A 20,419-nucleotide genomic window follows, 5' to 3' on the forward strand; every position below is an offset into this window, starting at 1 on the left:
ACGCAATGCACACAAAATAGTGGATTACTCAGAAAATAAACATCCATGGCATTTATGCATTTCTTTCAGCAGAAAAAAATGTCAAAATAAAACATTTCAGCAGGGGACCTCTGGCTGAGTTGACACGGAATGACCCATGAATTCTGTTCTCGCAATCGGTTAGGATTTTAAAACTCCTGTAATGTGAGCCCGGCTAAGACACAACCACCGCCAAAACTCTATCAAACTACAGGCCAATTTGCACATTTACACAGTAAAAAAAAATCCGTAGTTCTTACAAAATAATTTTGGCAGCTGTGGTTGCCAGAATAATTTAGTAAAAAATACAGAAAAACTGTAAACACATTTACAGAACAACTGTAATTTACAAACAAGAAAATTTGAATGTAAACCAGTAAATTCAACAATGCACACTACTACTAAAATCTGTTTTGTACCTTTAACATATACTGACAACCACCATAATAATGCAGTTGGTAAAAGAGAAAACCACATGAAGAATCAGAGTTCATCACAAGTAGCTTTTCAATGAGCTGAAGCATACATACTAATATAAAGAAGGTGCACAGAGTCATTCACGCAAACGCAAAACACCATCATGGTAACCCACAACACCTACATAATGCAATAAACTTTCCTTAAACAACAGAAGATGTAACATAAAACCCTAATGTACATAACTGATGACGTAAACTATTAAGAAACATGATTTCTTAAACAAAATACTTTCAAATGTTGAGTGTCACACAGGGAATTGTGGGAATATCAGTTTACAGTTTTTGACTGTAAATTATACATTGATTTTGTCTTTTTTACTTCTAAAGATTGTAAAATTTACAGCATTTTTCTGTGAAAATTGCATAAATGTCTGGTTAGAGCTTTTACAGTTTTTTCCTGTATATAGTACGGGAACTTACTGTTAACTTAGCGTTTTTACAATATTTTACCGTTAAAATCACATTCATTTTTAACAGTGTACTTTTCAAAACCGTGAACCCTAAGTTCAAAGCCTAATAATAAAAAACATTATTCAACATTGAATAAGACAGCAATTATTAATACCATATGAAATTTAGTTTTTATACTGTTAGTTTTTCAGTTTCATTAAAAGGGGAAAACATATACATGGATAATGTATTAAACTGCAGTGAATTACAAACAGTAGAGAGTGGCATTCTTGTTTTTAAAAAAAGAGTGACAAAGTGAGTTTATTGGTTGACAACCTTTGCTAGTGTTATGGAAGAATGAGTTTATTTGAGACATATATGAAGCATTTTGGTAGTTTTAGTGCATGTTGAGCAAGAACATAATACTGACAAGCCTTCTGAGTTGTAAATTGCTTTTTAAATGCTTATTTAGACCATGCAGACTCAACTTATTTTACCTAACCTGAGAATAATAAATAATATGTTAAAGGTGTTATGATTAAAGTACATACCATAAAACAGTTTTTTGAGTGTGCAGTCAGGAAAGTATAAGTACAAGTAAATACCATAGAGACAACTAGACTACTAGAATATAACATCAGGCATGTAGAGCAAACCTCTGATTTGTCTCTTTTATGCCCCAGAACTTCAACTGTTATTTCACAATCAAGCATCAATACATTTATAGGTTCAAAACTTTAGTGTTGAACATAAGATCACTAACACAGTAACTTTGAGACATTTATTGCACTTAAGTAATTGATTATTTCATAAGCAGTGCATGGCTGGTTATAGTCGTCGACTAAGGTCCTTCATTTTAACAGTATAACATATAATGTTTATTGGAACAGAATACATTTACAATTAGACTATGTTATATTTGATATATGTTTGATATATCTCCTTATGGCATATTGTATCATTACAATTCCTCATTTGAAAGTCAATTTTGCTCCAGTTAAATTTAGGAAGGATAAAAAAAATCAATCTGTAGCATCAGACTGGATAGATCTCCACACTACTGTAAGTGACCTGTATTCCATGCTGGCCTTTCCAAGATTTTGTATCCTTCCCTCCATGTGTGAAACGGATAAACCGAACTCCAGGTCCATAATCCATAAAGACGTGGGTCATCTGAAATAAAGCAGAACAAACACAGGGACAGTTAAGCTTTGACTAGTTTGATTACAGGGAAATAAATGCGCTGTCAGTATTATTCTACTCACTTGAGACCACGGCTCACTCTTCCCCTGTTGAAAGAAAACCTTCTCAGGCTCAAAGGTCCTGATGGGTTTCTTCTTCTCATCAAGCAACTCTACACAGATCTGATACTCACTTCCACAATCAGAACGTGGTGCATACCTGCAGATATTATAAGACATCAAATAAATTCTGTTTTCTGTTCAAAAATGTTTTTTTATTTTAGAATCTGATTTAACATTGGTACTGTGTTCTTAAAGGGATAGTTCACCTAAAAATGAAAATTCTGTCCCCATTTACTCTCACTCATGTTGTTTCAAACCTCTATGATTTTATTCATTCTGCTGAGCACAAAAGGAGGCGTTTTGATTCCAAATAACATTGGACCGCATTGACTTTTATTGTATGAATTAAAAAAACAGACATTTTTCAAAATCTCCTTTTGTGCTCCACAGAAGAAAGCAAGTCACACAGGTTTGGAATGACAAGAGGGTGAGTAAATGATGACAGGTGAACTATCCCTTTAATGATATTTAAATTCAATTTCTGTCTTATGTGTGTGTTTTTAGATTTATTTTTTGGTATTTTTGCCTCTGTTGTGTTGGACAGTAGAGACTTGACAGAAAACAATGTTGAAGAGAGAGGGGGGAACAGGAGTAGAAAGCACCACATGTCAGGACTTGATCTTGAGTTGCCCGAAGCTCAACCGCTCCATTTGTGTCAGAGCTTATGCAGATTTTTACAATAAAATTACAAAATAATTTGCCAAAAACCTAAAAACCTGAAATATGAATGTCATATCACTTTGGGTTCCAGCAATTCCAGCATAAGGCACATCACACGTGACCCAGATGGACACAAGAATTAATCACATAAGATATGAAATTCCCCACCTAAGATACTGTAACATGAATTGAGAGCTTGAGCGAACACTCACCAGTCTGATATTTTGATATGAGGTTGCTGTTGATCCATGAAAACAGCAACATATCCTTCTTTCTCCAAATCAATCAGCTGCTGCTTCAAACATAACCTGAGGACAAAGTTTATGGGTGATTCATGTGTGAATTGGCTTCATGATTGATATATTTTCATATTGTAACACTGACTGAGCTGAATGAGCTCAAAACATATCTGAAGGATCTAAAATATCAAACATACCCATAAGACGTTACAAAACATTTCCTGACCGGAAATATTCTCCTATTTCCTGATATCACCCAGCGGTCGCCTCCATTCTGTATGATCTCCCATCCTTCAAATCCACCTAATAAGAACATCAGAAAAGAGATGTTACCTGAAGAAAAAAATCATTATAGTGACACTTATCATACAATCTTAATTATGTGGCTCACTTTGTGCGCTGGGATTCTTGAGCAAGTTACGATTTGTGAGACCGGACCTGCAGGTAGAAAAATAAATCAGTTCTAAAAGATTTCACATTCTCATCTATTACAATAAACCTTAAAATAATGGTTTAGATATCTCAGTAGTCACATGATTCTGGAGTCAGGATTCTGGACTTCTAAAACAGCTGAATCAGGATCTCATTCTTAGGGATCACGTGTTTACTGTTTATCGAAAACATAAAATACAGAGTGATTGTTGACGGCATCACACCCCCTCCCACAACTCTGATAAATGCAATATGGCTGCAGTAGGACAGGACATGTATGGGTAATGTACTATGGTACCCTGCTGAGACAGATCATTAGACTCATTTTGAGAAGCTCGTTTATACATTTGAAATGTATGATATCTCTCACTGTCATTCAGCGTCTGTGCCACGAGGGGGCCCGGCCTGACAACCTCAGTGACAGTGCCTGCTCACCTCTGCACCCACAATTCACCCCCCCCCCCTCCCCGGACCGCAATTAAACGAGGACCACCCACAATCCTCCCCAACCCCCATCAAATGCCTGCCATTTTGTGGGTCTGGCACCGTCTGCTGTCATTCGAAGATGATTTTAATAAAGATATTTCATCTTCTGAATGATTTTATTATTTCGACAAACATTTCATTATAAATGTAGTTTTTTTCAAATCACAACACACTTTATAGGCCTAATGTTTAGAAATTCATTAAAATGGTTTTCATAAGCAAAACAAAATTAAATAGTGGTTTGATTTGTTTGTAAAGTATATTTTGCTGTAGAATTATTGAGATAAACCTCACTCCCCTGGCCTAAAGAGGCATACTAATGGCCGACGCTAGAGGCTGTGGTCTTTACTGTCCTCATTAACAAGCCCAATGCCTGCTTGATGCCGGTTTCAAATAGGTGGAGCAGAAATAGTTAACATTTTCACTTAATTTTCATTTTTAATGTTTTGTTTCATGATATGTCTACATATATCATGTATTTGCATTGTGCCTTTTGATAAAAAATTATTAATTGATAAAATGAATAAATGTTTTGCAGTAAAAAAAAAAAAAAAATCATGCTGGAAATCACTACCCCTCAGCTGAATAGATCTCCACACTACTGTTAGTGACCCGTATTCCATAATGGCCTGCCCAGTACTGTGTATCCTTCCCACCGTGAGTGAAACGAATAAACCGAATTCCAGGTCCATAGTCCTTAAAGACGTGTGTCATCTGAAATAAAGCAGAACAAACACAGGGATAGTTAAACTTTGACTATTAGTTTGATTACAGGAGAATAAATGGACTGTCGATATTATTCTACTCACTTGACACCACGGCTCACTGTTCCCAAATGAAAATATAACTTTCTCAGGCTGAAAGGTCCTGATGGGGTTTTTCCTCTCATCAAGCAACTCAACACAGATCTGATACTCACTTCCACTAACATCGAGTGGGGCATACCTGCACCAGACAAACATCAAATAAAAGTGTTCCTATTAACAAATTGGGCTTTCATATTAGAACCTTATTTGTGCTGCTAGTACTGTGATCTTAAAGGGACAGTTTCTGTCATCATTTACTCACCATCTTGTCATTCCAATCCTGTATCAATATTTTTATTTATTTTTATTCTGCATAACACAAATTATGTTTTGAAAGTCGATGAGTACAAACAACAATGGACCCCTTTGACTTTCATTGTATGGACAAAAAAAAAACACTGAGACATTTTTCAAAATATCTTCTTTTATGTTCCACAGAGGAATTAAAGTCATATGGGTTTGAAATAACATGAAGGTGAGTAAATGATGACAGAATTTTGCATTAAAGGGTTAGTTCACTCAAAAATGAAAATTATGTCATTATTACTCACCCTCATGTCGTTCCACACCTGTAAGACCTTCATTCATCTTCAGAACACAAATTAAGATATTTTTGATAAAATCCAATGGTTCAGTGAGGCCTGCTTCGCCAGCAATAAACACCCCCTTTTTCAATGCCCAGAAAGCTACTAAAGACATATTTAAAACAGTTCATGTGACTACAGTGGTTTAACTTTAATATTATGAAGCGACAAGAATACTTTTTGTTTGCCAAAAGTAACAAAATAGCGACTTTATTCCACAATATCTAGTGATGGGTGTTTTCAAAACACTGCTTCATGAAGCTTCAAAGCTTTACGAATCTTTTGTTTCAAATCGGTGGTTCAGAGCGTGTATCAAACTGCCAAAGTCAAGTGAACTATTGTTTCAGTAAGTTTCAAAACACTTACAACGTAACAAAGCCTCATTTACTGAAATCATGTGATTTTGGCGCTCTGAACCACTGATTCGAAACAAATGATTCATAAAGCTTTGAAGCTTCATGAAGCAGCGTTTTGAAATCGCCCATCACTAGATATTGTGGAATAAAGTCACTATATTGTTATTTTTGGCGCACAAAAAGTATTCTCGTCACTTTATAATATTAAAGTTAAACCACTGTAGTCACATGAACTGATTTAAATATGTTTTTAGTAGCTTTCTGGGCACTGAAAAAGGGAGTGTTATTGCTGGCAATGCAGGCCTCACTGAGCCATTGGATTTTATCAAAAATATCTTAATTTGTGTTCTGAAGATGAATGAAGGTCTTACAGGTGTGGAACGACATGAGGGTGAGTAATAATGACATAATTTTCATTTTTAGGTGAACTAACCCTTTAGGAAATAAAATTTATTTTTGGCATTGTTGCCTTTTTTTGTGTGTAGGACAGTAGAGACTTCACAGGAAGCAATGTTGAAAAGAGGGGGGGATTGGAAAGTACAAAATATAATCTGCCAATAACATAAAAAAATTTAATATGAACATCATATTACTTTCTCATACTTTCAAGCTCAATTCCACCATACGGCATATGTGTCTCAGATGAACAGGTCATTCACAAGAATTAATCACATTCCCCACCTAAGATGCTATAGCATGAAATGAGGATTTGAGTGATGCTCACCAGTCTGATATTTTGATATGAGGTTGCACTTGATCCATGAAAGCATCACTGTAGCCTTCTTTCTCCAAATCAATCAGCTGTCGCTTCAAACATACCCTGAGGACAAAGTTTAAGGGTGATTCATGTGTGGACTGGCTTCATGATTGATTTATTTTCATATTTTAACACTGACTGAAATCAAAACTTTCTAAACTTTCAATCATACCCATAAGATGTTAAAAAACATTTGGTGACTGTGTCCGGAAGTGGTTTTCTATTTTCTGCTGTCACCCATTCACCTTCACTACGTACAATCTTCCATCCTCGAAGTCCATCTAATAATAACATCAGAAAAGAGACGTTACCTGAAGCAACAATTAATTATAGTGACACTTAATGTACAATCTTAATTGAATCACCTTGTGCGCTGGGATTCTTGAGCAAGTTAGATTTTGTGCATCTCAACCTACAGGTGGAAACAAAGAAGTTACGTCTCATATTCTGACGATACAGAAAACCAACAGAAACACAAATTATAGCAGTTACCTTCGCATTAGTTATATGTCAAACGTCCCTCTTCTGACCAGCTATAATGACTCTAAGTGCAGCAGCAACCTAATCTGCTTCTGGAAAACTAATGTGTCTTGTGGTGTGGAGTCTTGACGACAGACCTGTACTATGTACTTATGTTTTGTTTAATATTTCTACATATATCTTGTGTCTGTATTGTGCTTTTCGATAAAAAATAATTAATTAATAAATTAATCGGGGGGGGTCCGAAAAACCAGTCAGTATCTGCTGTTACCACCATTTGCCTCACGCAGTGCAACACATCTCCTTCGCATGGAGTTGATCAGGTTGTTGATTGTGGCCTGTGGAATGTTGGTCCACTCCTCTTCAATGGCTGTGTGAAGTTGCTGGATATTGGCAGGAACTGGAACACGCTGTCGTATACGCCGATCCAGAGCATCCCAAACATGCTCAATGGGTGACATGTCCGGTGAGTATGCTGGCCATGCAAGAACTGGGAAGTTTTCAGCTTCCAGGAATTGTGTACAGATCCTTGCATCATGGGGCCATGCATTATCATGCTGCAACATGAGGTGATGGTCGTGGATGAATGGCACAACAATGGGCCTCAGGATCTCGTCGCATTCAAAATGCTATCAAGAAAAATGCACCTGTATTCGTTGTCCATAACATACGCCTGCCCATACCATAACCCCACAGCCACCATGGGCCACTCGATCCACAACATTGACATCAGCAAAATGCTCACCCAAATGACGCCACTGTCTGCCATCTGCCCTGTACGGTGAAAACCGTGATTCAACCGTGAAGAGAACACCTCTCCAAAGTGCCAGACGCCATCGAATGTGAGCATTTGCCCACTCAAGTCGGTTACAACGACGAACTGCAGTCAGGTCGAGACTCCGATGAGGACGACGAACATGCAGATGAGCTTCCCTGAGACAGTTTCTGACAGTTTGTGCCGAAATTCTTTGGTTATGCAAACCATTTGTTGCAGCAGCTGTCCGGGTGACTGGTCTCAGACGATCTTGGAGGTGAAGATGCTGGATGTGGAGGTCCTGGGCTGGTGTAGTTACACGTGGTCTGCGGATGTGAGCCCGGTTGGATGTACTGCCAAATTCTCTGAAACGCCTTTGGAGACGGCTTATGGTAGAGAAATGAACATTCAATTAATGGGCAACAGCTCTGGTGGACATTCCTGCAGTCAGCATGCCAACTGCATGCTCCCTCAAAACTTGCGACATCTGTGGCATTGTGCTGTGTGAAAGAGTGGCCTTTTATTGTGGCCAGCCTAAGGCACACCTGTGCAATAATCATGCTGTCTAATCAGCATCTTGATATGCCACACCTGTGAGGTGGATGGATTACCTCGGCAAAGGAGAAGTGCTCACTAACACACATTTAGACAGATTTGTGAACAATATTTGAGAGAAATAGGCCTTTTGTGTACATAGAAAAAGTCTTGGATCGTTGAGTTCAGCTCATGAAAAATGGGGCCAAAAACAAAAGTGTTGCGTTTATGATTTTGTTCAGTATATGTCCTGCAGTAAAGTCTGAAGAGATGAGCTCCTTTATAAAAATGTTAAAACCTAAATATATGAAAAACTATTTTGACTTATATTTTTAAAATTATGTACACTCATATGAGGTGAAGATATTTCCTTTAGAGATTTTATTCAAGCTACTTTAAACTGTTTAATCGCAATAAGATGTGAAAGATACTCAATTTGAAGCGATTGTGATATTGTTATCGTTACATAAAATTACTCATATTGTGATATTGTCACATGTAGCCTGTTTTGGTTTAGTTTTCTCTGTGTTCTATTCCTGTATTTCCTGCCTGATTTCCTGGTAAGTTTCCTCGTTTAATGCTCCTAATGCACACCTGTTCTGTTTCAGTTAATCATCCCCCGTCTATTTCAGTCCTGTGTTTTCGCAGTTGCCTTGTCCAGTATTGTCTGTATTAAAGTGAGTGCTCTATTTAGAGTTATTAAAGACTATTTTGATTTTGATTCCTTCATCGTGCACATTCACTCAGCCACCAGCACGTGACAGACATAAGTGTGGCAAGGGGGGCGTGGTTCAGCGAAGTCTGCAGCGGGAGAGAGTGTCAGGAGACGCGCGCTGAATGAGTGGGTTAAGCGCAAATAACAAACACCTGTCTCTTGTTTCAGTAATTGGCGTGGAGAGAGTATTTAACGCCAGGAGAAACAGAAGCGAGTGAGAGAGAGAAGGACTACTGGCTGCTGCACTCCGTGGATTTCTGTTGTGTTTTGTTTGGAGTGAATTCATGTTATTTTGTGACCGTTTTGTGCCTGTCTGCACACCTGATTATTTGAATAAAAGCAGTCAGTAGTCAAAGCCAACCCTGTCATCTTCCTTCCTATCCTACGAACTCTGTTACACTGGTGCCGAAACCCAGGAAGGAAGATGGATGCCGCCGCCATGCCAGAGCCCTCCGGTGCACCATTTGCGGATCTGATTACATCCCTCGCGGTCATGCAACATGATCAGCATCAGGCTCTGCTGGACTTGCGCCTGGACCAAGAAAGACGATTCCAGGCCGTTCTACAAGCCCAGCAGGAAGACCGCGAGAGGTTCCGGAGCTGGATGGACCGGGAGGTTTGGCCGGAAGTCACGGTCCAACAAGCTGTTCCCGCCCACCTCCCTCTTCACAAAATGGGGCCTGAGGACGACCCAGAGACATTCCTTGATTTATTTGAAAAATCGGCCGAGGTGTATGGCTGGCCGCGGGACCAGTGGCCGATGCGCCTGGTCCCGCTGCTCTCCGGGGAGTCCCAGGTAGCGGCACAGCAGCTTCCGGTGCAGAACCTCCTGGTTTATGATGACCTGAAGAGGGCCATCATCCAGTGGGTCGCCCTGAGCCCGGAACAGCATCGCTAGCGCTTCCGCTCCCTGAAGCTAGGCGAGTCCGGCCGACCCTTTGTGATGGCCCAACAGCTCCGGGACTCCTGCCGCAAATGGTTGCTGGCCGACAGAAGCGACGTGGAGATGATCATCGACCGAGTGGTACTGGAGCAGTTTATCACTCGGCTGGAGTCGGTTATCCATCTCGCGGAGGACCATATGGTGGCGTGCCCCGGGGTCGGCGAACCCCTCCCATCAGCTTCTCTCTCTCCCTCTTTTTCACATCCTTCTCTCTCTCGACCTGTCCCTTTACCCAGGTCCCGTCCGCCCGGCCCTCCTCGAGTCCCGCCCCGGCCAGGTTCCCTATTCGGCTCCCCGAGTCCCGCCCAGGGATGTCCCACAGGCTGCCCCCGGTCAGGCTGGCTGGTACCAAATACCTGTGAGTATCAAGGGGGGTACCTATCAGGCATTGGTGGATTCAGGATGTAACCAAACCTTGATCAATCAAAGTCTGATACAATCCGGGGCATTGGATACGAGCCGCATGGTTAAGGTACGGTGTGTGCACTGGGATGTGGTAGAGTATCCTATTATGCCAGTCATTATTAAATTTCGGGGTCAAAAGCATAGTGTTGAGGTGGCAGTTAATCCGCACCTCCGGGATCCGTTAATTTTGGGAACGAATTGGCCAGCGTTTACAGAATTATTGGGGGCTTTATGTACGGATGCTTCTTGGGGGAAAAATGCACTGGAGGGGAACGCGAGTGTGCAGGCAGGAGAGACTGAATCAGGACCACTGAGTACTGCCTCAGGGGAACAAAGCGAAATCGAGAGACTTATTCTCTTGGAGCGCAATGATTTTCCCCTGGAGCAGTCTCAGGATGAGACGCTGAAACGTGCGTTTGAACAGGTCAGTACCATTGACGGTCAGCCTCTCCATCCTGGACAACCGCTTACCTATCCATATTTTGCAATTATAAAAAATAGGTTGTATCGAGTGACCCAAGACGCTCAGACAAAAGAGGATACAACCCAGTTGTTAGTTCCTAGGAGCCGCAGGGAAATGCTTTTTCAAGCGGCTCATTCTAATCCAATGGCTGGTCATTTAGGACAGGTAACAACACTAAATCGCCTCATGACCCAATTTTTTTGGCCGGGCATTCACGAGAATGTGCGCAGGTGGTGCGCGGCTTGTCGTGAATGTCAGCTGGTAAACCCACTGGCCACCCCAAAAGCGCCTTTGCGCCCCCTCCCATTAATGCAGGTCCCCTTCGAGAGAATTGGCATGGACCTCATCGGGCCATTAGAGCGATCAGCAAGAGGACATTGTTTTGCATTAGTCATTGTGGATTATGCAACACGATATCCAGAAGCAGTGGCTCTCCGCAACATTTCCGCTAAGTGTGTTGCTGACGCACTGTTTTCTTTAATCTCCCGAGTGGGGATTCCTAAGGAAATCCTCACTGATCAGGGCACGGCGTTTATGTCATGGACATTACGCGAACTTTACGAATTATTGGGCATTAAATCGATTCGGACCAGCGTCTTTCACCCACAAACGGACGGGCTGGTAGAACGTTTAAATCACACGCTTAAAACAAGGATTCGTAAATTCGTTCAGGAAGAAGCCAAAAATTGGGACAGATGGTTGGAACCCCTGTTGTTCACTGTGCGAAAGGTCCCGCAAGCCTCCACGGGGTTTTCCCCCTTCGAGCTTCTCTATGGTCGTCAGCCCAGAGGGGTGTTAGACATCATAAGAGAGGCTTGGGAGGACGGACCTTCTCAATCTAAAAATGAAATTCAGTATGTGCTGGACCTGAGAATAAAACTCCACACTTTGGGGCGGCTCTCTACGGAGAATTTGTTACAGGCCCAGGACAAACAGAGCCGGCTGTATAACAGGGGGACCAATTTGCGTAAATTTGCACCGGGAGATAAAGTGCTTGTAATACTCCGAACGTCAAGTTCAAAATTACTTGCAAAGTGGCAAGGACCGTTTGAGGTCACACGGCAAGTTGGAGAGCTCGATTATGAGGTAATACGCTCAGATAGGAGAGGAGCATGTCAAATTTATCACCTCAATCTCCTGAAAAAATGGAATGAGGGAGAATCAGTGATGCTGGCGACGGTGAATAGCGGAGAGGATGATCTTGGGCCAGAGGCGAATATAAAAAACAATCTCTCGCACTGGCCCCAGGGGAAGATCACCTCTCGCCCTCCCAGCTCATTGATTTAACCAAATTACAGGCAGAGTTTGCTGAGTTTGTTTTCTCCCCTACCTGGCCGTACAAACTTCATTCAGCACCATATCGAGACAGAGCCGGGCGTGGTGGTTCGCAGCCGGCCATATCGCTTGCCTGAACACAAGAAAAAAGTAGTTCAGGAAGAATTAGGTGCGATGCTTGAAATGGGGGTAATAGAAGAATCCAACAGTAACTGGGCGAGCCCGATAGTTTTGGTTCCTAAAACGGATGGCTCGGTCCGGTTCTGTGTGGATTATCGCATGGTGAATGCTGTGTCGAAATTTGACGCATATCCAATGCCATGGGTTGACGAATTGCTTGACCGGCTCGGTACGGCTCATTTTTATTCGACATTGGACTTAACAAAGGGTTATTGGCAGATCCCCTTGTCTCCATTATCCCGAGAAAAAAGAGCTTTCACGACGCTGTTCGGATTACACCAATTTGTTACACTTCCGTTCGGGCTGTTCGGGGCTACCTTTCAGCGGCTGATGGACAGGGTTTTACGGGAGGGCTCCACGGCCTGAGTTTGTTTGGAGTGAATTCATGTTATTTTGTGACTGTTTTGTGCCTGTCTGCACACCTGATTATTTGAATAAAAGCAGTCAGTAGTCAAAGCTGACCCTGTCATCTTCCTTCCTATCCTACGAACTCTGTAACAATAAGATTTTGGTAATGTCGCACACCCTCTAAGCAGTGCATGTCTATGGCTGTAGTTATAGGTCCTTAGTTTTAACAGTATAACAATGTTTATTGGAACAGAATATATTTACAATAGACCTTTGTAATGTCATGCGTGTTATATCTCCTAATGACATATTAGAATTAATTAAAATTCCTCACCTGAAGGTCACTTTTGTGCCTGTTAAATTTAGGAATGTAAAAAAAAAAGAAAAAAAGAAAAAGAAAAAAAAACACTCTGGAAAGCACTACCTCTCTGCAGCTGGACAGATCTCCACACTACTGTTAGTGAGTCGTATTCCAGACATTCCTCCATGAGTGAAACGGATAAACCGAACCCCACATCCATAATTCTTGAAGACGTGGGTCATCTGAAATGAAGCATAACAAACATTGGGACAGTTAAGCTTTGACTATTAGTTTGATTACAGTGAAATCAAACACTGTCAGTATTATTCTACTCACTGGACACCACGGATAATTGTCCCCCTGATGAAAGAAAACTTTATAAGGACGATAGCCACAGATGGCTTTCTTCTCTTGATCAAGCAACTCTACTCTGATCTGATAATGACTTCCATAAACAGAGAGAGGGGTATACCTGCAGATAAGACATCAAAAAATTGTGGCTCTGTTCAAAAATTGTGTTTTTATATTAGAAACTGAATTAACACTAGTACTGTGTTCTTAAAGAGATCACATCAAAATGAAAATTTACTCATCATTTACTCTCACTCATTTCATTCCATCAATGAAGATGTTTTGAATGTTCATAAGTCCAAACAACATTAGACTCAATTAAGAGTCAGATTATTGCAATAAAAATACAAAATAATATGACAATAACAAAAAAGAAATATGAACGTCATACCGCTTGGGTTCTCATACTGCCAGGCACAATTCATTAATTAATCACATAAAATATGAAATTCACTACCTAAGATCCCTAGTGAAAAAAAAGTATACTTTATTGTATTTTAAATATATTCCCTTTTTCTATAGTACACTGCAAATATACTAACAAAAAATGTACTATCATTAAATATATAAAAAGTATATTAGTATCATATTTTCACAATGCAACTTTTAACACACTTTAAAATAATTGTACTTTAGTATATTTTCTAAAAAAATATATTTTAGAAAAATATACTTGAAGTGTAAGTTCAGTTTATTTTTTAAAAGTGTATTTATTTGCACTTTATAAAAATATATTTGAGGTGTATTTTAACAGTGTACTGAAAATGATCATTGTAACAATGCACTGAAAGTATATTTAAAAAATACATTATTTAATATCCTGAAGTTCTAGTGTATCTAATGTTAAATTTGAGTATATTTTTTAAGTTTAGTTCTTCATCCTTGGAATTCATTATATTACTTGTGCTATTTATTTCAGTATGAATGCATTACAAGCCCATTTAGTATATGCAGTGTAGCCTTTACAATTTCCAAATATGTGTAAATGTTTATTAAGTTTACACTGGCAGAATCATTTTACAATCGTACACACAAATCTATATTAAACAACACACCAGCAGCACAAGTAATGCGAAAAAATATGTCGAGTGGTTAAACTTATCGGAATTCAAATGTCTCTTCAACTTGGTCTGTGACCAATCAGATTTTGTTGCTCACTGCCTTCAGCCAATCAGAGCTGCTGACGTCACGGTCCTCGTCTGAATCTCCTCGCTCAGTCACTCAGGTGAAGTATAGTGTCGCAATGTATAATTTATTTAATAAAACACTGAAAGCGCAATACATCGCTCAGTCTTGGGGATTCTGACCAGTTCAATCAAGTGACATCGCAGCCTGACCGTGATGGCGACGACAACCGGCTAATCTAATGGCCTACGCGATCCTGAAAGAACCGGAGAAAAGTGCTGCTATTGGGAGGTGAGTTGTAACGTTAGTCTACCAGTTAACAAACTTTATTTTATTTTCTTTAACAAACGGAGAGCGATATTTCGGCTTGATATCTCATTTTTGAGTTTTTGTGTAGTGGTTTATGGCACATGTTTGTATGCAGCACCAAAACATTCATATGATTGGTCATATCGGCCCGTATTCTGTACGATATTAATTCATAAAGTGTTTTATGCAGGGGCGGTTTCTTCATTAGGGCAATAAGGCGACGCACCACTAGTGATGGGCAGATCGAGGCTTCATGAAACACTGAAGCAGCTGAATCAAATGTGCCGTAATGATTCAAGGCTTCGAAACAATCTGACACCTGTCTCCACGGTGACCCCTAGTGGTCAGAGCAGTGCAAATGCAACAAAACTCAGGCCAAACATGCATTAAAAATACACTTTAACAAATGTATTTCAAAAGTTTTATTTAAAGTAAAATCAATTAAATGGAATTAACTAATCATCTAATAAGATTTAATATAGAGTGTCTGTATAATTTGTGTTCTTTTATCAATTTTAAAGGCTTGTTTATCTGTTCCATGGCTCAAGCTAAACAGGCCAATAAGAGATTAATAACTACCATTATTCATTTTAATTATTCTAATGTATAATTAAAACATCTACAACTGTATAAAACTGATCGGAGATCAGGTAAAACCATAGGGTAAAGCGAGACACTTGTTCAATAGTTCTCAGTGAATCTGCATGATTCATGGGCTCACTTTATCATCGCCCTCTATCGGTGAACCACTGAAATTTCGAACTGGTTCGAAACAGTGATGACGTAATGAAGCCTCGTTTACTAAAATCACGTGACTTTGGCAGTTTGATACACGCTCCGAATCACTGATTCGAAACAAAAAGATTCATGAAGCTTCGGAGCTTCATGAAGCAGTGTTTCGAAATCGGCCATCACTACGCACCACCAAAGTGAGAAAAGTGACGGATTTTTTAATCACATTTAACCACAGAGTTATGCTAGCTGTCACTGCTAGGCTGTTTGTTCTGCCTCTGGATATAGTCCAATCAGCGTCGAGTCACGCTCTGTGGAGTACCGCCTCTTTTTGGGCATTTCAGTCTGGCGGAGATTTGCCCCGACTGCTCCCACAGACTTCCATTCAAATAACTTTTTTTTCGAACTGCAGGCACTGCAATGCAATCTCTATGGGTTCGGGAGGGCTCGCACTAACGTGCCTTCGTCATCATACGTAACCTTGTGCAGCAATTGGTGGAAACAAACATACCTCTATTAATATATTTTTTTTAAGCTGAAGTGACATTTAATAATTTACTCAGTGCATAATTTACATTTCACAGACATATTCTCCATCTGTAAAAGAAAGTCGAGAAAATATTTCCATTTTGCAGTCAGGCGTGGACGAGCCTTCAGCAAGCACAAACTTCCGTGAACGAGCGCCGTCGCGCGACGAACAGACGGAGTTCAATCTGAGTAAAATACATTTTGCTCAAAATATTTGTTGAAAATTTGTTTTTGTTGGCGAACATAATTATGTCATATGTAGAATTTGGAACCTACAACTAAGTGTATTTGTACGATAGCAATAACTGTGTAAAGTGACTATTGTATGGTAATCAAAATAATAATAATTATTAGTCTGTTCTTTTGTTTTTATTTATTTTCATTTTTAGTTTAGTGTATTTAATTTCTGCTTCAAAAAACATTTTGTTTTTAGATTGTAAAGGTACAATTTTAGAATGTAGCCTAGGCCTAATGTGATTTGACCCCTTTTTTGCACATAATTTATAGCATATACTACATAGTTACATTCATGTTTGTTTTTATAGCCTTCAATATGAACATTGTTTCTAGGACAATATTGGGCAGGACCTTAAATATTTTTTTTTTTTTTTAAATTAAATACAGATTTTTTTTTTTTTTTTAGATTTCAGCCCTATGGAATGCTTTAAATACTGAATTTTCCATGTTTTAAATAGATACATTATTATATCACTTGTTAAATGGTTATTTAACAATTAGCCTATTCATTCCTGCAGTTCTAAATTGTTTTTTTTTTTTTTTTTTTTTTTTGCACTCCCCCAAATATTTTTTGCACCAGCCGCCACTGGTTTTATGCTTGACTATGTACCGAAAACAATATCGACATGCCATACTGATACAGTTCCCTGCTGCTAATCCTCATTTACTGTTCAAAAATAGTATTGGTTCAATGTAGGATTTAGACAAGACTATTGTAAACGTGAATAAAGAGTTGAACATGCTGTCTTATATCTTTGGTATATTCTGTCAACAGATGCTGTTCTTCACGAGTCTCTGCGGTCATCATTGTGCCATCAGACACAATGAGAAGCTCATCAGAAAATGGAATATAATGTGTAATTTGTATTTGTGTATAGAGGGTCACCATGGTCCAATATTTTTTTTTTTCTTTAATGAAAAACATGGTAAGTTTTGCTGAATCTAAGTTTAAATAAAAACCATTGGATTTGTCAATGAAATATGTCTCTTCATTAGTGACGTTGTTACATTTTATTTATTTTAATGGCCTTGAAAACAAATGTATTCAACTTTGGGAAAATGTGTTAAACTATTTAAATAGTAGCACAACTGTATCGTGTGAGATTATGTAATTCAAAGTACAGTAGTCAACATTTGAAGTGGATCAAAAAAGTTAGGACAACATGATTAAAGGTTTTGATCCGCTTCAAATGTTGACTATATTATACAAAGTATAAGTAATAACAAAGTGTATTGTTATTGACTGCAAAGTGTGTAATGTTTAATATTTGGAATAAGCCAAAGGTACTGAGCATACAGTATATACTATTACCTGTAAAATAATATATTCAGTGTATATTGCTTGTGTTTTCTGAAGACACTCGTAATTATTTTGTAATGTACTTAAATCACAAATAAAGTGTACTTATAACACAAAGTGTACTCATAACAGAAATAAAGTATACTTATAACACAAATAAAAGTATACTTATAACAGAAATAAAGTATACTTATAATACAATGTATATTATAACAAAAAATATACTTTTAACACAAATAAAGTATACTTATAACACAAATTAATACACTTTAATATCACTAATCAAGCATGTAATTAGTCCCTACACAGACATATACTTAAAGTGTACTAAGTATACTTGAAGTTGTTCCAATTTAGCACACAAGTATACTAAATATACTTAAAGTTGCATTTTAATATTACTTAATTTCAACTTTAATATACTTCGTACAAAATTAGTTGTTTCAAAATAGCGCACTTTAAATGAACTAATCATTAACACACTTGAAATATACTAATAATCAGTCTTGCTGCAAGTATACTTAGTATACTTTTTTTTTCACTAGGGATACTACAGCATGAAAAGGGGATTTGAGTGATGCTCACCAGTCTGATATTTTGATATGAGGTTTAACTTGATCCATGAGAGCAGCACTATAACCTTCTTTCTCCAAATCAATCAGTTGCTCCTTCATACATAACCTGCGAACAAGGTTTAAGGGTGATTCATGCGTGGATTGGCTTGGTTATTCATTTATTTGCATATTGTAACATCGACTGAATGAAATGAGCTCAAAACTTTCCAGAAAGTTCTAAAATATCAAACATACCTATGAGATGTTGAAAAACATTTAGTGACACTGTTGTCTGGAAACGGTTTTCTATTTTCTTCTGTCACCCAGTCACCTCCAATCTGAACATTCTCCCATCCTCGAAGTCCATCTAACAAAAACATCAGAAAAAAGACGTTACCCACAGCAAAAATTCATTATAGTGACACTTATTGTAATAGGTTCTTAATAATGTGGCTCACCATCCGCTCTGGGATTCTTGAGCAAGTTTCGTGGATTCTTAGCTAGAAAGTAAAACAGGCGCCAGTCTTCTGGGGTTCTGGAAGCATCACAGGGCTGGATCCCCTCTCTCTCACAGCGCTCTCTCCAGTGTGAAGCACTGTCCACCAGCTCCTTCCACTCACGACACACCAGCCGACAGACTCGCACCACCTGATGTGCAGGCAGGTTCAGTAGGATCTCCTCAACCACAGCCAGAGGAACATCTGGAACATCTGAATGCAGAGCTGTGCACTGACAGAGGAAGAAAGATAAGCTTTCAGGTCTAATCCTGTTGGAAGCTGGAGCGTTGCTAGAGTCAGAAGATGTAAGTTAAGTCTACGAGACCGTAGGGTGTCCCATTCAGCATTTTAGGTTTCATAAGGGTGCTCGCAAGCGCCCTCGATGCACACTTCAGGTGAGCCTGCAAATCAGATGGTCCTCACCGCAGAACACGAGATCCAGGGGACGAGGTTGGATCTAGATCCAACTCCTCCCATTTTACATATTCCTTAATGGGTTAATTCACCCCAAAAAATGAAAATAATGTCATTTATTACTCACCCTCATGTCGTTCTACAACCATAAGGCCTTCGTTCATCAGAACACAAATTAAGATATTGTTGATGAAATGTGATGCCATTGAAACTTTCAAGGTCCATAAAGGTAGTAAAAACATCTTTGAAACAGTTAATGTGAGCTCAGTGGTTCTATCTTAATATTATAAAGCGACAAGAATAGTTTTTGTGTCCCCCCCAAAAAAAACTTTTTAACAAAATCTAATGATGGGCTGATTTCAAAACTGCTTCATGAAGCTTCTGAGCGTTTTGAATGCAGAGGTGTAAAGTACTTGAGTAAATGTAATTAGTTACTGTACTTCAGTATCTTTTTGGCTACTTTGTAGTTGTACTGAGTGTCAAAGATATTGGCAACTTTTACTCTCTACTTGACTACATTTTTAAGCAAGTAAATGTAGTCTACTTTTTACTCCACTACATTTGTGATGAGTAATGCAATTACAAATTACATTTTCCTGGCAGCTGTCGGTGGGAGGAGATGATGGGTGGAGAGAGAGAGTTTCCCGTGGTAGAAATCGATGCGACCGCAAAGGGCACTTTCAAGCCCCCCCGTCATTATTGTTTATTTTGGTGCACAAAAACTATTCTTGTCACTTTATAATATTAAGACAGAACCACATGAACTGTTTCAAAGATGTTTTTACTACCTTTATGGACCTTGAGAGTTTCAATAGCTTTGCTCTATAGAGGCCTCACTGATCCATCAGATTTCATCAAAAATAACTTCATTTGTGTTCCGAAGATGAATTATTTATTTGGATAACAAAATAAATGTTATACAACCTATTTTATTTGTGAAGTGAAACCTATATTCCAAAAGATCAGGGGCTTTTGCAATACATCAGGGGTTTAAGCTCTTTAAAATATTATCTTTATATTATCTTTATCTTTGATATTATAGGCTACAATATTTTAAGGCAGTAATATTTTCTGGGAACACAAAAGGAACCGAATCCCAGGACTGATGGTATAACATTATATAACAAATGAAACAAAGAAATCAAAACTTACTGCAGCTGTTCTGTTTTCAAAGTCCCTCGAATCAATTTGATCGCTCTCTGAAAGGATCCATCCTTGTTTTCCTAAGTGTGGATCCACTGAAGTTACGTTTCATCTTGCGATAACAACACAGTGAACAGTTAATATTACCGAAACACTTTCGCATTAGTTATATGTCTAACGTCGTTCTGTTAACCAGCGATAACTACTCTTAAAGCGGCAGCATCTAATCTGCTTCTGGAAAAGCGGAATATGTCTGGCAGAAGAGCGTCTGGGCGGCTGATATGGCGGCATTTTAATGCCATTAATGACCGAGCGCACAA

At 38.9% G+C, this 20,419-nt stretch overlaps 1 protein-coding gene across 1 annotated transcript; it reads right to left on the reverse strand.

The window, feature by feature from the left end:
- Positions 1 to 1,654: 1,654 nt before the first annotated feature.
- On the reverse strand, positions 1,655 to 20,390 carry LOC125260737. Its single transcript, XM_048179235.1, has 18 exons — positions 20,279 to 20,390; positions 20,109 to 20,194; positions 18,504 to 18,774; positions 18,301 to 18,412; positions 18,077 to 18,172; positions 13,246 to 13,381; positions 13,033 to 13,151; positions 12,136 to 12,213; positions 6,877 to 6,923; positions 6,684 to 6,792; positions 6,479 to 6,574; positions 4,818 to 4,953; positions 4,583 to 4,722; positions 3,482 to 3,528; positions 3,288 to 3,393; positions 3,064 to 3,159; positions 2,153 to 2,288; positions 1,655 to 2,060 (listed from the first exon to the last, which is right to left on the reverse strand). The coding sequence occupies exons 1-18, from the start codon at positions 20,388 to 20,390 to the stop codon at positions 1,923 to 1,925; spliced, it is 2,061 nt and encodes a 686-aa protein (XP_048035192.1). The 3' UTR covers positions 1,655 to 1,922.
- Positions 20,391 to 20,419: the final 29 nt, after the last annotated feature.

This window comes from Megalobrama amblycephala, linkage group LG24, assembly GCF_018812025.1.
Source record: "Megalobrama amblycephala isolate DHTTF-2021 linkage group LG24, ASM1881202v1, whole genome shotgun sequence".
NCBI lineage: Eukaryota > Metazoa > Chordata > Actinopteri > Cypriniformes > Xenocyprididae > Megalobrama > Megalobrama amblycephala.

Excerpts from the sequence above, each read along its gene's own strand:
- LOC125260737 (XM_048179235.1), bottom strand. The coding sequence starts at position 20,390 with ATGCCGCCATATCAGCCGCCCAGACGCTCTTCTGCCAGACATATTCCG. Across the intron at positions 18,413-18,503 it reads CAAGAATCCCAGAGCGGATG|ATGGACTTCGAGGATGGGAG; the intron begins GTGAGCCACATT and ends TGTTTTTGTTAG. Across the intron at positions 4,954-6,478 it reads CATATCAAAATATCAGACTG|GTATGCCCCACTCGATGTTA; the intron begins GTGAGCATCACT and ends TGTCTGGTGCAG.